The sequence below is a fragment of the Petaurus breviceps genome, unplaced genomic scaffold, assembly GCF_028583685.1.
Source record: "Petaurus breviceps papuanus isolate PSGF00001 unplaced genomic scaffold, PetGlider_PUasm1.0 90792, whole genome shotgun sequence".
In the NCBI taxonomy this organism is placed as follows: Eukaryota; Metazoa; Chordata; class Mammalia; order Diprotodontia; family Petauridae; genus Petaurus; species Petaurus breviceps.
The window spans coordinates 10,784,104-10,804,271 of NW_027187347.1; the positions used below are offsets into that span (position 1 = coordinate 10,784,104).

The window sequence follows — 20,168 nt, forward strand, 5'->3', positions numbered from 1 at the left end:
ATCTTGCAGGGTTGTTGTGAGGACCAAATGAAATAATATGTGTAAAAGATGCTTAACTCAGGGCGAAGCACATAGTAGGCTCTCTGTAAATGCTTATTCCTTTCCTTTTCCCCCTCTAAGCCTCACCAGCTCCCTGTCATACATGCTTCTAACTTATTTGCCTACCAGCATTCAACGGAACCTTTCCCATGAACTGTTCAAACCTTAGTTTTCCTTAAATTTTTTTTAGCTGGATGAGATGGGGAAAAATACATGGAAAATTTCCCAAGAGTGCTGAATTTGCCATCTTGGGTTATGCAGAGACATTGCATGTCAAACACCTTTGATTCTTTAGATGAGAACTGATAAATAAATGTAGCCTAAAGTAGCAGGGAATTGACTAATAACAATTCAAGGCCATCTGGCTTTAACCGCATTGTTAGATGTTTTCCTTTGTGGTCTCTTCTGTTGACGTGTTGTGGTCTTTGCTGAAGCTCATCTTACCTTGCCTGTGTACTTGCTAAGAGAACCTGTTCCCCCCATTCTCCTGCCACCCACAATGTTTTTGCTTAAATTGACATTTCCAATTTTTTTCTTTTACTCCACAACTGACATCTCGTGATATTTTCAGTTTCGCATATTTATCTGAAAGCTGGTCAGCTCTTTGGACTGACCTGACTCTGCTTCCTCTGGTCCTCCTCCAGCAGCTGAATGGATTGGTGGCTCCTTCTCCTCTGGCAAGCCCTTCTCCCTGGCTCAGGTAAGACTAGACAAGAAGGCAGCTTCATGCAGTGGAAGGATGTCTGTATTGAAAGTCCAAGGACCTGGGTTTTGAATGCCACTGTCCAGCCTTCATGATGTTGGCAGAGGCACTTTTCCTCCTTGGGCCTCAGTTTCCTCATCTGTAGAATAAGGCGGTTGGATTAGATGACAGCTGGAGTGCCTTTTAGCTAGCTCTGTGATCCTTTGACCTCTTTAGGTCTCTCTTTCCTTATTTGTAAAATCAGAGGGGTTAGTCTAGCTGTCTTTTACGTCTATGATCCTATGACCTCTCTATGACTCTGTTTCCTCATCTATAAAATCAGAGGATTGGGTCCCATGATATCTAAGGCCTTTTCCATCTCAGAATCTCAGAATCCCTTATCTTAGGGATCCCTAAAGGTAGCCAGGTAGAGAGCTTTGCTGAAAAATGATTAGAGACTAAGGAGCCCAGCTAAGGAACTATGGAGTGCAACAACTCTGTGAAAGAAGACATTTGGCAGTCATTTTTGAGGGGGCTTCTGGGTTCTGGGTCAGGGTGGGCACTGGGTTAAATTGTGAAGGATGCCAAGGTCTGCTTACTTTGAGCCAAGTTCCTAAGGAGCTGAGCACAGCACAGAAACCATTAAGACTAGGGGTGCTGAGCTAACACAGAGTAAGTTGGGGCAGGGGAGGGTCTATGGAGACCGAATTTCTCTTGTTCTTGCAAAATTACTTCTTTATCCTATGCTCCTCAGCATTTCTGAGAGAGGTAACCTATGAAGACTGACTACCTTAGTGTGAAATTATTTTCCTCCTGTCCAGACACACATAGGCAGGCACAGGGGTGAAAGGAGAGAAGCAGACTATCATGGAAGACTAAATCTACTTCACAGTGTTCTAGAAGTCAGCTTGCTTAGGAAAAAAAAAAGAGTTTCCTTTTATTGATTAAATTTTTTTTTTTATTTTTGCTTTTTGGAAGGGCAGTTGGGGTTAAGTGACTTGCCCAGGGTCACATAGCTAGTAAGCATTAAGTGTCTGAGGCCAGATTTGAACTCAGGTCCTCCTGACTCCAGGGCCGGTGCTCTATTCACTGTGCCACCCAGCCACGTCTTATTGATTTAATTGTAGGACAAGATAGGCACTCACCGGCAGAGATTAATCTATGTGTGTATATATATATATATGTGTGTGTGTGTGTGTGTGTGTGTGTGTGTGTGTGTGTGTATACACACCTTGTCTGTCTATCTATCATCTATCTATCTAATGTTAGGTCCCTTGAATTATGAAGAACTATAATAGGATCAGGGCAGGAAGGTAGTATAGTGTATAGAATGCTGGTCCTGGAGTCAGGAAGACCTGAGTTTCAGTCTGGGTCTCAGATATTTACTAGCTGTGTGACCCTGGGCAAGTCACTTAACCCTGTTTGCCTCAGTTTCCTCAGCTGTAAAATGATCTGGAGAAGGACATGACAAACTCCTCCAGTATCTTTGCCAAGAAAACCCCAAAAGAGGACGTGAAGACTTGGATACAACTGAAACTAATGAACAACAACAAGAAGAAAATAATAGGGTCAGAGAGAGCAAGATGTAAAGAACAATGAATTTGGAATTGGAGGCTCTGGGCTTGAAATTTGACTCTCCTATTGTGTGACCCTAGGCAAGTCATTTCATCTCTTTAGTAAAACCTCAGTTTCCTCATCTGCAAAGTAAGGGGGCTGGACTTGAAGAAGTTTAACTTGAGATCCATTAACTTTAAAAAAAAATGTGGACAAATTTCAATATAACTAGTTTTATGTGTAATACTATATTTTTAATCATATGCATTTAAAAACATTCTGAGGAGTCCACAACAGACACACAGATACACACACACATACACTCACAGAGGCTAAGATACCATGGGACCAGTTGATTCCTGAGACTCCATCTAATACTATATCTTATGTTCCTAACACCCACAGGAACTTTTCCGTTTAATTGGGGAAAGAAGTCATAAAACGATTAGTATCACACGTAAAACAATTAGTGAATAAGAAATTATTATTCATAAGAGCATTGGACCCAAGATTAATCAGGAAGAGAGAGAGCTGAGTAGCCTTCAGGAACTTGTAAAGCTCCTTTAATCATCCCAAACTTCTTTTAGAAACAAAGGGGCATCTTTATAGTACCTGTATTCTACCAGTGGTGTTGTGTGTCTGTGAGATATGGAACACAAAGGGCTCTGAAAAAATCAGGAATGAACATTCTCTCTTGGGCCATGGAGAGGAAAATGGCAGGTGGGAGCCAGCATCAACTGCAGGTGCCTCAGGCTGGTTCCCCAGGATTTTGATCAGACACAGGCCATTCAACAGTTAACAAAACATGTAAGCCTAGCATAGGAAGCATAGTCAAGAGGGATACAACACTTAGCTTAAAGAGACAAAGGCTTCCTAAGCCCACCTTCACTTTCCTTCACAGAAAGGGATGTGGTCAGTAGGTTGGGGCAGGGGGTGGTGACGTACTTGCTCTATCAAGTCTGAAAGACCCTGAATCCATGGGAACAGGTTGATTTGTGACTGTAGGTAAATAGGAAGCCACTGTCACCAGGAAGCTAGGGTCAACTAAAGAACAGCAATTTGGCTTCAACGTTGGCCCCCAGGCCAATTAAGCCTGCATTACCTACGGGATGGAGATTGATCCTATTTCATGGCAGGTTCTTAAAAGTCTTGGGAAGATCTTCTAGTATATAGATGGCTTTAGGGAGGTTACTGGACAGCCCTAATCTCAAGAGATGTGAGGGACCTGGCATAGGCAATACTGAAGGAAAAACAGGAGGAATAAAACCAAAACTTAAAAATAACAAAAGCAAAAAAAAACAACTAAAAGTATATTGTTAAAAACAATCTGCTAAAATAAATTTGATGGTCCCTGAAGTAGCATCCAAATGTCAAAGAATGAAGACCAGAAATGCTAAGCTTTACTTCTCCCCTTTGGAAGAACTAAATCTCAGTGTTTGGTCTGTGTGGTAGGTAATGCCAAATTCATGCAGTTCACAGTGATGGAAGGCTGTGAAAGTGAGTAGGAGCAGCACCAGTCAGTCATTTAGCATTTATTACGTGCCTGTTGCGTACAGGCACTGTGCCAAATGCTGAAAATACAAAGAAAGGCAAAAAACACCACCCCAATAAAAGGTCTCTTTCCTTAACCGTTTGTAGTCTTATTGGGGGAGATAACATGCAAACAGCTACATATACAAACAAGATATATACAGGATGAATTTGGAATACATTCAACGGGAAGGCATTATGATTAAGAGGACAGGGAGAAGGTTCTTGTGTGAGGTGCGACTGAAGATGAAATCTGAAGGAAGCCAGGGAGGACAGCAGGTGGAGATGAGGAGGGAGAGAGTTCCAGGCATGGGGGGCAGTTGGTGAGAATACTCAGTGTCCAGAGATGGAGTGAGGAATAGCAAGAAGGCCAGTGTTACTGGAACACAGCATGTGTGAATGGGAACAAGGTGTAAGAGAACTAGAAGGCAGGAAAAGGACAAAGTATGAAAGGCCTTGAAAGTCAAACAGGATTTTATATTTGATCCTGGAGGTAAAAGGCAAGTCACTACAGGTTATTGAACAAGGGGTGATGATGATATGGTCAAACTTCTGTTTTAGGAAGGTCAGTTTGACAGCTGAGCGTAGGATACACCAGGAACATCAAAGACACAGCAAAAATGAGGACACTTTTGGAAGTTGCTAATTTTTCTTAATGGTCTAGCATCGAGTGGCTGAGAGGTCAGAATGCAGTATTGAGGACATGAGGAGAGATGGAAGCTCTCACTGTACCACTCGGTACTCCCTGGACCCCCTCCTCGAGAACACCTTGGGGGGCAGCAATAATACCAAATTTCTCCCCCTTAGAGGTCTATGCTAAGGAGCTACCCTACCTCTTCTGTAGGAATGACTCTCCTTGCCTTCATCCAAGGACTTAGGATTGCTACCAAGTTAACTAAGGGGACCACTACCCCCCCCCCCCTTTCTCCAGGTCAGTTCATAGTTGTCAATAAGACAGTTTCATCTCCTTGTAGTTAGAAAATTAAACCAAGGCGCTTCCCAATAATTCTACCCTCATTGTTCTATTTCCCCCCAAGACTTCTATGGGAAGGAGGAAGGGTCTTTTGGGTTTCCTATACAAGAGGATCTTTTCCCATCTAAATGGCTTTTTCCTTAAGGAAAGGAGACCTGCCAACTAAGGGGGACTTAAGCAGAAATAGCATATAGACAAAAGGAGCAAGGAATTAGAGAAGGAAGAGATCAAAGGGACCCGATGTTATCAGAAAAGGAGAGGGGCCTTGGGGGAAAGGTACAATGTCTATGAGCAAAGAGAAGAGGGGGTGGGGTGGAGAAGCATTCCAGGCGGTGAGGCAAGGAAGGGGCAAAGCTAGAACTTACCTTAAAAGGTAGCTCTCAGGCAACCAGTCAGTCAGCAAGCATTTTAAGTGCCTTCTGTGTGTTCCAGGCACCGTGGTAGGTGCAGAGGATTCAAATAAAGCAAAGACCAATCCCTACTCCCAAAGAATTTACATTCTAATGGGAAGGTGGGACAAGAGGGAGAGATAACAAGTATATATGTGTGTGTGCATGTGTTTGTACACATATGTGTATATTTTGTTGTTGTTAAGTCATTTTCAGTAATGTCTGACTCTGTGACCCTTTTGGGAGACTAGAGTGGTTTGCCATTTCCTTCTCCAGCTCGTTTTACAGATGAGGAAACTGAGGCAAACAGGGTTAAGTGACTTGCCCAGGGTCACACAGGTAGTAAGTGTCTAATGCTGGATTTGAACTGAGGAGTCTCCCTGACTCCAGGTCCAGCACTCTATCCACTGTGCCACCTAGCTCCCTACTTATGCATATATAGCATAAATATACAAGTGAATAAATGCAAATATATACAAAGTAGATAAATAGAAGGTAGTTTAGGAGGGGTACATTAGCAGTTAGGGGGCCTGAGTTGTATGTTAAAGGATGGGAAGGACTCTTAAGAGCTAAAGATAAGCAGGGATCACATTTTAGACCAGCGCAAAGCTTGAGAGACATGACATGGGTCCAAACTGCATGAGATAAACCACTTGAGTATATTCCACTTGAGGTTGTGCTTACCTCCCTGGCTTTGGATCAAGGAATCAATAAGCATTTATTAAGCATCAACTGATATGCTGAACGTTATTCTAAATGGCGGGGACACGAAGACAGAAAAAAAGAGTTCCTTTCTGTATATGCCTATGTGACCATGTACAGAATTCTGGTTTACAGAAAGGCTAGTGTACCATTTCAGAGATCCAGGAAGGGAGTTCAAAGGAAACACGTATTGGAGACTGCATTAGTTACTTATCTAGGAGTGTCTCTGCTTCTTGTTATTTTTAAAGTAAGAAGAATTTGTTAAACAATTATTTCTTTATTTAGTAAATAATTGTTATGTGCCAAGCACCGTGCTAAGTGTAGGGTACACGAATACCAAAAACAATGACAGTTGGGGTGGCTAGGTGGCACAGTGAATAGAGCACCAACCCTGGAGTCAGGAGGACCTGCATTCAAATCCAACCTCAGGCACTTAACACTGACTAGCCGTATGACCTTGGGCAAGTCACTTAACCCCAATTCCCCTGCCCTCCCCCCTCCAAAAAGCAAAAAACCAAAAACAAGTCCTTGCCCTTTAAAAACATGTATTCTTTTAAAAATGTTATGTTTTTCAAATAAGCTAATTTTTCTCTCCTTTCTACCTATTTCTCTTGATGCTGAAAAACAAAACAAAACTTTTGTAACAAGGGTACATAGTCAAGCAAAATGAATTTCTCCTTGGCCATGGCCAAAATTATATCTCATTCTGTCAGTAGGTGAGTAATGAATCATCAGCAGCAGCAGCACTTTGGACTTGTGGCTGGTCATTGCACCGATAGGGATTTTTGAGTCTTTCAGAATCGTTCATCTTTACAACGTTGTTGTTGTATCCATCTCTTGTATCTATCTCTTGGTTATGCTCACTTCACTGTATAGGTTCATACGAATCTTCTCAGGCTTCTCTGAAACCGTCCCTTTTGTCATTTCTCACAACACGCCTGTATTCCCCTACAATCGCCTTCCACAATTTGTTCAGCTTTTCCCCAATCCACGGTCACCCCCTTAGTTTCCAGCTCGGCAATTTGCTGTTCTAAAGAGCTTGATTGTTGGGGCTGAGACTCTCATGTTGGAAATGAAAGACTTCATGGGCCAGGCTGCAGGAAACAGGAGGGTCACTCCATTAAAGTAAGAGTGAAGGGGGTTTCTTTTTCCCCAGGGCTTTTGTTGATTCCTGAATGGATCAACTACTTTTTTTTTAAAAGAGCCATTAACAAAAAAAGGCTCTGGTTTTTTAACTGAAAGAGGACAATGGTGGCCATCTCTCATAAAAAAGAGATAGCCAAGGACTTCAGATGCACCCAGAATCTGGAAGCCAAGCAATGCTCTGCAGTCACATGCCCAGGAGAACAGTGTCTGGCAGAGACAACATGCCAAGCAGAAGTTGCATGTCTCTGGTAACAGTATCCAGCAGCATTTCATTCACCAGAGACCAGCAAGGGGCAGGATTCAAAGGCCGAAGAGCCTCAGAGGTATGAGTTGCCTCTTCGCACGTTTCCCTGGCTTGCATGTGTTTCTTACACGTGTGCCCTTCCACATTTGTTCTTTGCCAACAACATATTGCCTATGTGCATATACTTCTAAGCATATTTCTCATGGGTACCCAGTTTTCCTGTATCTGGGCAGCTAGGTGGCACAGTGGATGGAGTGCCAGGTCTGGAGTCAAAAAGACTCCTGAGTTCAAATCTGGTCTCAGACACTAGTTGTGTGACCCTGGGCAAGTCACTTAACCTTGTTTGCCTCAGTTTCCTCATCTGTAAAATGAGCTAGAGGAGGAAATGGCAAACCACTCCAGGATCTTTGCCAAGAAAACCCCACAAGGGTCATGAAGAGTCAGACATGACTGAAATGACTGAACAACAAAATGTCTCCCACAAGTTTGTGTGGAAATATTCAATTGCTGTTTTTCTGACTACCATATAGGCCTTTCATTAAGTCCCTTTGCTTTGAATAATGTCCTCTGACTATAAAAGGTAAACACATCAATAGAGGCTCATGAGATAGACTGTAAATATTTCTGGCTCCAGCAACTACCCTGAACCGTGGGGGAGCCACCTGCCCTACAAACCAGAGGAGGTGAAGGAGGGCATCAGTCACTATATGCTTAAATGGTGGTAGCAATTTGAGGCTGCAGGACTGGTGATCAGAGTGCAGGGAAGAACCTTACGCTTCAGTCGCCTGAGGGCCCCAAACTGGTAGAGGGAATGTGATTTCAAGACAGTTTTTACCAATTGGGGTGACTCTAATTATAATCCATAATCCCAGGGAAGCCATGGTCTTCAGCAGGGTCCTGAAGCCTGTCCTCCTGGGTAAATCAGATGGGACTGGATTAAAGGAGGACCTTAAATAGTAGAGAATTTTAGATAATGAGGTATAAAAATAGTGATTTTGAACTGGAGGAATGATATTATGAAAATTGTGAAGGCCTTTCATCCTGGCAGCCAGTTTTGATACTAGAACACCTTCCTGTCCAAGACCAGATACCACTTCTTTTTTCAGTGTAGCCTTCTCTGCTTGCCCCCAGAGGGAAATAAGCCTTCCTACCTTCTTTGTGAGCTCAGATATGACTATTTTTATCTTGCATGCACTTTCAGACTTTACTTAATATTATGTTTATGCAGGGACATGCTTAGAAAGGCAATGTGGGGTAATGGAAAGAGCATTGAGATTAAAGTCAGAAGACCCATGGTGCCTTAGCTTAGCTCTAACACTAATTGGGTGAACGTGGGCCTGTAACCACAGATCTCACAGCCTCAGTTTTTCCATTTATATTCTCCGTAAAATGTAGGTAATACTTAAGACATTTACATCTTGTAGCTGTTGTGAGGAACACACTTTATAAACCACAAAGTACTTGGGGTTTATGGTAAGTTTGCTTTTAAAAAGATTTTGCAATTTTCATCTCACCAGCATAGGATGAGAGTCCTTATTCCTCTAAAGCCCAGCCTGGAGTATGCATTCAATTTTGTACTATTTTTTTTTTACTACCTCAATGGATATGAGATGGCTTCTTAAAGCTGTTTTAATTTGGATTTTTTAAATTATTAGTTAGGCTGAACATTTTATTAAATAATTATTTGTAATTTGTGTCTCCTTTCTTGTAAATTTGAATATTATCTTTATTTATTTATTTTTGCCTGGGTTTTTTTTTTTAGAGGGGAGAAGGCAGGGCAATTGGGGTTAAGTGACTTGCCCAAGGTCACACAGCTAGCAAGTGTGTCAAGTGTCTGAGGCTGGATTTAAACTCAAGTCCTAACTCCAGGGCTGGTGCCACCTAGTCTCCCTGAATATTTTTTTTTAAATAAAATTTTAGATATTGTTTTTGTTACTAATATTGGGCATACATATTTTTCCAGTAGCATATTTTTCTTTTTATTTTCATTATTTACTTTTTTGTTGTACAGAAGGACAGGGAAAAATCATTTATATTGAGCCTGCTGTGTCAGTCACTATGCTGAATGATTCTACAAATATTATTCCATTTGATCCTTAAAAACAACCCTGCAAAGTGGATGCTATTATTATCATCCTCTTTTTATAGTTGAAGAAACAGGCAAAGAGAAGTTAAATGACTTGTCCAGAGTTATACAGCTAGTATTGGAGGCAAACTAGAGAAACTTATACATAAAAAGCTTTCCCCTCCCTTCACAGTTGAGATATGTATATTATTTTATTTTCTCCTACCTTAGCTATACTTCTTTTTATTTTGTATTTTATATTTATTTATCTATAATCTAGCTGGAATTTCTTGTGATATATGAAGCTATGTTCAGATCTAAGTTTATTTTTTACCCTGTTGATAAATCATTTTAAAGTATATTAACACCAAAAAGTCCCCAAGTATTACAATTTTACTTTAAACATTTCATTGTGTGATTTCTATTTTCTTTGCCTTGTAGTTAAAAATAAAAGCACTACACCAACTGATCCTTAATCCTTGGAGGCATTCTTAATTTCTAGCACTTTTTTTTTTTAAAGCAATTGGGGTTAAGTAACTTGTCCAAGGTTACACGGCCAGTTTTTTTTTTGTGTGTGGGTGTTAAGAATCGAGTCCGGAACCGATCCCAGGTCCTCCTGACTCTGGGGCTGGCTTTACTCACTGCGCCACCTAGCCGCCCCAATTTTCAGCACTTCTAATGTTAAATGATGCATCTTGTCCCCAGTTTTTGTTTTCTATCAGCATATCAAAGCTGAGAGGCTCTAGGAGTAGAGAAGACTGAGCCAGCCTCAAAGTGAAGAAGATTTGGGCTCAGGGCCTCTCATAAAGGACAACCTGTGAGCTCCTGAGCTCCAGCAATCCATTGGCCTCAGCCTCCTCAGTAGCAGGAATTACAGGTGTGTACCACCACATCCAGGGCAGCTAAGTATTGTAGTGGATAAAGTGCCAGGCCTGGAGTCAGGGAAGACATCTTCCTGAGTTCAACTCCAATTGCCTCTCCTGTATACACGCATATGTATGTATATATGTGCATATATGTGTGTGTATTGTCCACTATGCCACTTAGCTACCCAAATGTCATCCACTCCATCTATGTATAATTCCATCCATGTATAACTCATTGTTTATCTATCAAATCAAAGCAGATCCTAGACATGCAGAAACACTATTTTCACAGCAACCCAGTGGTGAGACCTTGCTCCTGGGGCAGGCCAGCAGAGAAATCCCACAACCTGGGAAGGTCAGCAGGGTGCCCCACTCCCTAGTACAAGCCAGAATGTAAGCAAACCCTTTTGTGCAAGCAAGCAGCTAGTCCTGAATCCCAGTGAAAGCCAGAAGCAAGACCCTGAGTCCCAGCACAAGAAGCATGAGGCAGTGCAGGACTAGAGCCCAACTCTCACATAAAAACACCAAGTCACTAAATACACAGAAAAATGTGAGTAAAAAACCATTCAATTAATAAAACTAGAAGTTCAGTTTGTGAAAAAATCAATAAAATAGATAAATCATTGGTTAATTTGACAAAAAAAAGAAAACTAATTTACTAGGTATCAAAAATGAAAGGAGTGAATTTACTACCAATGATGAGGAAAGTAAGAGAATCATAAGCCAATCAATTTGACAATTTAAGTGAAATGGATGAACATCTACAAAAATATAAATTTCCCAGATTGACAGAAGAAATAAAATATTTAAATAACCTAATCTCAGAAAAAGAAATTGAACAAGTCGGGGAGGCCAGGTAGCACAGCGAGTAAGAGCACCGGCTCCAGTGTTGAGAAGACCTGGAGATCGAATCCCGGGCTCAGACACTTAGCACCCACCCAGAAACACCTGGCCGTGTAACCTTGAGCAAGTTACTTAACCCTGATTGCTTAAAAAAAAAAAAAAAAGAAATTAAACAAGTCACCAATGAATTTCCTAAGACCCCCAGAGCCAGATTGGTTCACAAGTGAATTCTACCAAACATTTAGAGAGCAATGAATGCCAATACTATATAAATTATTTAGAAAAATAGACAAAGAAGGAGTCCTATTAAATTCCTTTTATGACACAAATATGGTGCTGATTCCTACACAAAAAAGAGCCAAAACAGAGAAAGAAAATTAGAGATCAATTTCCTTAATGGATATTGATGCAAAAAATTTAAATAAAATACTAGCAAGGAAATTACAGCAATATATCACAAGGCTCATACACTATGTGAGATGTATACCAGGAATGCAGGACTGGTTCAATATTAGGAAAACTATCAGCATAAATGACCATATCAATAACAAAACCAACAGAAAACATAGATGATCTCAATAGATGCAGAAAAGGCCTTTGAGAAAATACGACACCTATTCCTATAAAAAAACAACAACACTAGAAAGCATAGGAATAAATAGAGCTTACTTTAAAATGATAAGTAATGTTTATTTAAAACCACCAATTTTAAGCATTATCTGTAATGGGGATAACCTAGATGCCTCCCCAATACAATCAGGAGTGAAGCAAGGATGCCCATTATCACCTCTGTTATTCAATATAGCGCTAGAAATGTTGGCTATAGCAATAAGAGAAAAAAAATGGAAGGAATTAGAATAGACAATGAGGAAACAAAACTATAACTATGCAGATGATATGATGTTATACTTAGAGAATCCTAGAGAATCAACTAAAAAACTACTTGAAATTATTAACAACTTTAGCAAAGTTGCAGGATATAAGATAAACCCACATAAATCATAAGCATTTCTTTATATGACCAACAAAGTATGATTGCACATGTATAATCTATATCTTATTGCTCACCATCTCAGGAATGGCAGGAAGAGGAGAGGGAGGGATAGAATTTGGAACTCAAAAGAAATTTTTTTAAAATTAATTTTTAAAATTTACCTTACTCTGTCTCTTATTTTTTTTTAATTAAATTACTTATTTTGGGTTTTTAACATTTACTTCCATAAATTTTAAATTTTCTCACCCTCCCTCTGCCTTCCCTTCCCAAGATGGCTTGCAATCTGATATGGGCTTTACACATATATTCCTATTAAACACATTTTCACATTAGTCATGTTGCATAGAAGAATTACAACAAATGGGAAAAAACAAGAGAAATAAAACAAAAAAGAAATTGGCCTGCTTCGTTCTGCATTCTGACTCCATAGTTCTTTCTCTGGATGTGGCTGGCATTTTCCATCATGTGTCCTTTGGAATTGTTTTAGGACCTTGCATTGCTGAGAAGGGCTAAGTCAAACAAAATCGATCCTCTCACACTGTGGCTGTTACTGTGTATAATGTTCTTCTGAGAACTCAAAGTTTAAAAAAAAAATGTTAAGAAAATGTTTAAAATGTGATTGGAGGGAAAATAAAATATATTAAAAAAAAAGAATGACACAAAGAGATGGCATGGTTGGGCTTGTACCAATGGAGGGAACCAACATCAATGGCATCACAAAGCTATTGGAGTATTAGTTTTACATTTTCTATTCTATTTGTTTCTGTTGTTAACATTTTCTCTTTTTATAACTTCTTTAGGCCTATTGCTTTATTCCTTTTCTAGGGTTTTAAAACTCAGATAGTTCACTTAATTTTTCTTTTTCTCTTAATGCTAGCATTTGACGATACAAATTTACATTCAGCTTTGGTACATCCCATAGGCCTTGATATGTGGTATCACTATTATTGTGAAATACTCATTTATCATTTTCCTGGTTTTTCTACAATCCAATTAATATTGAATAGATTTTTAAAATTTCCATGCAAATTTGTATCTATTGTTCAAGTTGTTTATTTTTATTTTTTTTTTAAAGCAATTGGGGTTAAGTAACTTACTCAAGGTTACATGACCAGGTGTTTCTGGGTGGGTGCTAAGTGCCTGAGCCTGGATTCGATCCCCAGGTCATCCCGACACTGGAGCCAGTACTCTTACTCGCTGTGCTACCTGGCTGCCCCTAAGTTGTTTATTTTTAAATTTTATTGAATTATGGTATAAAATACAGCATGTATAATTTTTGCCTTTTTCAATTTATCAAAGATCTAGGTCATAAGAGGTGGCAGCTTGGTGGTACAGTGGATAGCAGGCTGGGTCTTGAGTCAGAAAGAACTGAATTCAGTTTCTGACATTTACTAGCTATGTGACTGGGTAAATCACTTAACTCTGTTTGCCTCAGTTTCCTCACCTGTAAAATGAGCCAGAGAAGGAAATGGAAAACCATTCTGGTATCTTTGCCAAGAAACCACAAATGAGGTCACAAAGAGTCAGACGTGACTGAAATGACTGAACAAGAAGAACTAGGTCATAACATAAGGGGTCATACATCATAGGATTCTAAATTTAGAAGGGACCTTAGAGACTATATAAGCTAATTCTATTATTTGACAGATGAGGAAACTGAGGCACAGGTAGAGTAAGTGACTTTCTTAAGGTTACTCACAAAATAAGCAACAGGACTGAGATTCAAACCCAGTCTTTTGACTCCAGATGTACTGCTCCTGCAACTATACCACTGGGCTATGAACATAAATACATAATCAAATTTTGTTAGAGTTCTACATACACTCAATAAGCATGTGTATTCCCTTCTTCTACCATTTAATTATCTCCATATGCCTGTTATTTCTAGCTTTCTTAACACTTAATAAGCCTGTCAGATCTTCCATTTCCTCAGTGTCAATCTTTTTGCTATATTGTCATTCTGACAATTGACTGTTGAAGTCCTTTACTATTATTATATCTTTGTATAGTTCTTCTTCTATTACTGTTAACCTTTCTTTTATGAATTTAACTGTTGAATTGTTTGGAGCATATAAGTTAAAAATTGTTATATATTCATTATTTATTCTTCCTTTCACTATTGTATAATACCCTTGTCTGTCTTTCTTTTGATGTCTGGGTAGAATTCAACCTTAGGTGTTATCATTACTGTCACTCCTGCTTTTTTAAAAATTGCTGCAAATCGTGCAATACCATAGTCTCTGAAGAATTAAAGTTGGGGGTTACCTAGAGGGCAATGGAGAGATGCATGATGGGAATGAGCAAGCTGCAATACATTGCTAATGAAGAATTAAACAGGAGAAGTGGTGTGAAGGCTGTTGTCAAACAGCGATGTATGCCTGGAAGAGGTCGGCCAGTCATGTGGTAAGTAATGTCTACTGACAGCTGATGCATAGGTCCAGGGCTCCATTGTTATGCACACTATATCAAGAATTCTAGAGGAAGGGTGCAGCATGTGAAACCCTAGTGGAAGGATACAGAGTAGCACTGAATGGGAAGGAGTGAATGGGTGGCCCTCTAGGTCCTCAAGTGCAACTCTTTGACTGAATCCAAACTGCACAAAACAAATCCCCTTAATAAAAGGATTTGTTCTGTAAAACTTGGATTCAGTCAAAAGGCCACACCCAAGGACCTAGAAGGCCTCATGTGGCCCTGAGGCCACAGGTTTCCCACCTCTGGAGTAAGTACTTTTGGAAAGAGTATCAATCTTTCTGAGATTCCAGATCAATCAAAGCATAGAAGCAACTATACAATAATTTTGACCAAGCTCTTAACTTTTAGTCAATCTATTTCTTTTTGCATTAAATTTATTTTTTAGAGTCAGCCTATTATTTTTTTAAGTTGATTTGAAAAATTAATTTAAAAATCCATTTTAAAATACAACTCTTTTCCTTTTAATAAGAGGTCATAAATGGGTATAAAGAAGGCAGATAGGTGGTGCAGTGGATAGATTATCAGGCCGGGAATAAGGAGGACCTGAATTCAAATCTGGACTCAGTCTAGGCAAGTCACTTAATTCTGTTTGCCTCAGTTTCCTCTTCTGTAAAATGAGCTGTAGAAGGAAATGGCAAACCACTCCAGTATACTGGCCAAGAAAACCCCATATGGGGTCACAAAGAATCAGACGAAACCAAAACAATTAAATAACAACAACATAAATAAGGTGGGAATTTGTTTTACTTGAATATACATGTTTTTAATGGGCTTTGTTTTTCTTGTTTTTTCAAAGTGGGGGAGGACACGAGGGCAGAGAGAGAATATGGACCTTAAAATAAAATAAGATTGGATTTTATAAAACCTTAAGAGGTCATAAACTCATTGGCCAAGTGCTGGAAGGGCCCTGTAACACAGTTCATCTACTCTAACCAGTCATTTTAGAGGCTAGTTATTGAATTAGGCAAATTGAAGCCTGGAGAAGTAAATGATTTGTCCAGGGTCAGACAGGTATCAAGAAAAGGAGTGGAGCTTGCACTGAGTAAGGTTCTTTGATTCTAAATCAAGTAGTCTTTCTACTGCATCATGCAATTCAGACCATCTGCATTTATTGTTATAAATGTTCATTTTTATTTCTCTCCTGGCATTTCACTCTTCCGTTTTTGTTTTTGATATTGTTTCAGTGAAAATTCCATTCATTTTCTGTAAGAATTTCTACCAAAGCTATTTAACAAACCAAATAAACATCCAATTTAAAATCTACTAATTCTTGATTTCCTGAAGCTTATTCCCTTTTTATTACAGTGATAGGAGTTTTGCTTTTAAGCTTGTCAGATGCTTTCCTTCCCCACTTTCTTTGAAAAATCATCATTTAAAAATGGTTATATTTTGCCTCCTTTCTCTTTTGCATTAATCAGAATGCACATTTTTAAAACTAAACCCATAGTTTATTTTCTTTCTATTACATTTACAAAAACTTGTTTTGTGTTGGGACTTTAACATTGTCAGGTTATCTTACATAAAGTCCTTACCACATAGCAGTGTAAAAATCTGACTTATTAAGAGAAAACAAAAATTGTGTTTCTTTCTGTCTCTTTCCACATCTCTCTGAGATTCTAGTACAGTGTGTGTGTGTGTGTGTGTGTGTGTGTGTGTGTGTGTGGGAACCTGTAGTCTTGGGGCCCTATGTGGCCCTCGAGGTCCTCAAGTGCAGCCCTTTGACAGTCAAAGGGGGACTTGAGGACCTAGAGGGCCACATGTGGCCTCGAGGCTACAGGTTCTCCACCCTTGTACTAACTTTGACTGTAATTTCTTCTTTATGTATAATTTTCATCATTTTTTTCAGTTTCCTTTCCATTACTACCTATAGATTTTTCCATGTTTCCTTGTATTTACATTTTCTGTTTTTTTATGGATGAGAAAAATTCATCTTTTGTTCTTAGTTTATTTTTTATAACTTACAATCCTTTTTTTGTACTACTCATAAGGATACCTTTAATTGAATAGTTTTATTGATCTTATTTAAAGACTTTGATTCTAAAAAATACAATTTTTCATCCAAGTGATATACTTGTTTGTCAAATATATAATTCTCCATCTTTATTATTATTATTATTACTATTTAAAAAGATGCAAAACCAGTGAGAAGCGTGGGTCATTGAAAGTGCTGTATGATTTCCCAATTCTAATCTATTTCACTCTCTTCATTCAATTCAACTTTGGTTTCAGATCATTGTCAATCTGTAGTGTCAGTCTAAGAGGCATGTAGCAATGGACCAGTTCTATGTCCTGTCCATCCAACTGCATATTATAGTCTGTAATTGGAATGCCTTGCTTACTTGGTTATTCCTGTGTAAGCTGACGTCACATTTGGAAAAATTGTGAATTTCATTTAGAAAGTTCAGGATTTGATGCAACCAGCACAAGTTCATCCACAAACATGAGCTTCTCGAGGGACTCAGCATCTAGCAGGAATCTTTCTTTCATTTGGACTGACTTGGATGTCCACCATCATACCATCAAACACTTTGGGTGGGCATACAACTTGTTTTCATCCATCACTTGATATTAAAAGGGTGCTCAATCAAAGTAATCCCCTTTTTACATGTGTCATGAAATCTTGTATGATTTTCTGTGCTCATTGGAGACACACTGTTGGAAGAAAGTCTTTGTGTCTATATTTTGCTACTACACCAAAAAAAAAAGACAAATGTGAATAAAAAGAAATAGGAAAAGATCTATAGGAAGTGATGAAAAGTGTAGTTAGTAAAATCAGAACTGTGAACACATTGACAACAGCTATCTATAAAGAAAGAAAACCAAGGCAAATGATACTGAACCCCAGGTAGACATGGAAAGAAAAGGAAAACATAATTTTAATTTTCTCTCTTAATATGTTGGATTCTATGATGTAAAATAATGCTTCATGTAAGATTTTTTATAATTGTATTTCAATTTTGACTTGGTCATTTCTGCATATCAGATAGCTGGCCATGAAGAAAGACCTGGGTTCAAGTCTTGCCACTGATACATGCTAACTATGTGACCCTGGGCAAGTCACTTAGCCTCTTAGTTCAATAGTCAATACTTGAAGATTCTAAGTTTCAGAGTTGCACCTTCTTACATTTTTTCCTTATCAGGAACTCCCTCCATCAATGAAATCAGAAGTCTGGTCCAAAAACAATTTTAGAGGTAGGAAATGAATAAGCATTTATTTAGGATCTATTATATACCAGGCACTGGTGCTAAGCACTTTACAAATATTATCTTACTTCATCACCTCTGAGGTAGGTGCTATTATAATCCCCATTTTACAGTTGAGGAAACTGAGACAAATAGAGTTTAAAAAACTTGCCCAGGGTCACACAGTTAGTATGTGTCTGAGGTCAAATTTGAACTCAGATCTTCCTGACTCCAGACCCACTGTACCTCTTCGATGCCTCTAGCTTAAAACACTTTTAAGCTCAACACCATCTCCCTCCCCCGCCTCCAGTTTCTACTCTGATAATAAGGATAGCTTTGCTCACCATACATTCTTGACATTCCTATATATCCTTACATCTTTTTTCTTCAAAATTGTTTGGCTTGGTTTGGTGGTTGATTTTGAGATGAAGTACTATTTCCATTCATTTTCAGTGTATCGTATTCCAGTTCATTTCATTATTATCTTGAAAAATAAAACTTGCATAATTTAAAAGGATATTTTGTGATATATACTAATATTCCACTTGTCTACATAAAAAAATCCTTTCCTTCTAGTTGTAATTGTGAAGTTTGATTATAATGTGTCTGAGTGAGTTGAATCTGTGGATCATCCTTATGGGTAGTCTGTGAATTCTGTCAACATGAAAATGGCCCAATTTTCCCAGTATTTCTGGAAATACTTATTTAGTTTTCTGAAATATACTTGTCAGATTATATATTTCTTCACATTTAGGGGTAATCCTGATAACGTTCCAAGCTCTGTCCTACTGGTCTGTCACCTTTGTGAAGTTTCTAAGCATTTTTCCATCTGGATTTTTTTTTTCTGTTTCCTCCCTTTCCTCCCTACTTTTTAAATCATTCTTTCCCCAAGCAAATTATTTGTCACAGTGTATCCATTTTTTTCTTTCATATTCTCTATCGATATTTCCAAGCTGTTGAAATTCATCATCATCTTGTCTTGATTTTTATTTCATCTTGTGTTAATTTTACTATTTTCATTTCTTCCTCTATTTCCTTCTGTGTTTTTATTTTCCACATTAATATGTCTTGCAATCATTCCAGCTTTGTTTCTGGGGTGTTAATTCATTATTTTTTCCTTCTGGCATTTTGGTTTCAGTTTCTTTTAATCCATGATATTTATTCCTTATGTTGGAACTTTTCTTTTGTTTGCTCATTTCTTTGATTATCCCGTTTATGAAAACTAATTTTATCTTGGGGATTTTGTGAGTCCAACTCCTTTCCTTTTGCATTTCAATTATTGTTTTGAAAAGATATTAAGGAAGTAGTTTCCCTTGTGACCATTGAATCCTCTATCTTCCCAGAAATCTTCCTCAGGTTTGTTAGCATGTAGCTGTAAGTAAGTGTCTCTTTATTTTCTTTATTTCTTTTACAATTGTGATTTTACCCTCCTTTTCAGTTCTTTTCTTCTTTGAGTTAAATTTCTATAGGAAAGGCAAAAGAATGCTTATTATATAAGGCAAGTATCTATCCTCCAGGTTCTCACAGGAACTATTGTCCTTTCTCTACCCCTTCAGGGGCTGTGACTGGGAGAATTTTAGCTGTTAAGAAAATGTCTGCAGCTGAAGGCACCTCAGCTACTTTTCAGTGCAACCTCTTAAATACTACAGCTAAGGTCACACAGGTCACCTGGAAGAGGAATGACCAACTGCTTGCTAAACGTGACTCTGTTTATGGATCTTTTATCAACCCAGTCTTCGAAAAGAAGGTAAACTTGGCCCTGGGGCACGGCATCACTCTCCTGTCCTTAACTACCAATGACACTGGCGAGTACCATTGTAACTTTCACACCTTTCCTGATGGGATTTACACAAGAAACATTTTCTTGGAAGTCACAGAACCAAGCTTTCCTGGAGGTTCAGGTAAGGCAATGAACTAACCTTAATTGTAATTTAAATGCAAGACATCCTAAAGATCTTTATTCCATGCAGATAAAGCATCCTCTCCAACTTCCCTCCTCCATCCCTCAACAAAGGGCACTCTAAAGCAAAAGGAATGAATAAATCTTACAGCTGAAAGAAACCTGGAGACCATCAAGTCCAATCCTTTTATTTTATGGGCAAGAAAACCATGACCAAGAGAGATGAAGTGATTTTCCCAGGGGTGCACAGCTAATTTGTGTAAGGGGTGGGGAGGGAGGGAAAGGAATAAGCATTTGTCTAGTGCTTGCTATGTGCCAGGCATTGTGCTATAAGTGCTTAGACAAATAGTATCCCATTTTATAAAGCCAAAAGTTGAATATACATCTCCTAAATCCCAGTTCAGTTTAAGGTTTATAAAAACTCACAAACATGTTATCTCAAGAAAGATCTGGTAGGTGCAGGCTGGCTATAGCATATTACTAGAGATGATGCTCAAAGTACATGTCCAACCACCAAAGGCAGTGGAGTTGGTCAGTTGTGTGTCATTTTTTAAATGGATACCCTTGGATACCCTCAAGAATCAGA

General features: G+C 38.7%; 1 protein-coding gene across 1 annotated transcript in view; it reads left to right on the top strand.

Moving 5' to 3' along the window:
* Nucleotides 1-602: 602 nt before the first annotated feature.
* TIGIT (T cell immunoreceptor with Ig and ITIM domains) overlaps nucleotides 603-20,168 on the top strand; it is a 31,610-nt gene continuing 12,044 nt past the window's right edge. The window contains exons 1-2 of the mRNA XM_069070030.1: nucleotides 603-739; nucleotides 19,239-19,583. Of these exons, the coding sequence (XP_068926131.1) occupies nucleotides 691-739; nucleotides 19,239-19,583 (394 nt within the window). The 5' untranslated portion in view covers nucleotides 603-690. The remainder of the gene's footprint in view (nucleotides 740-19,238; nucleotides 19,584-20,168) is intronic.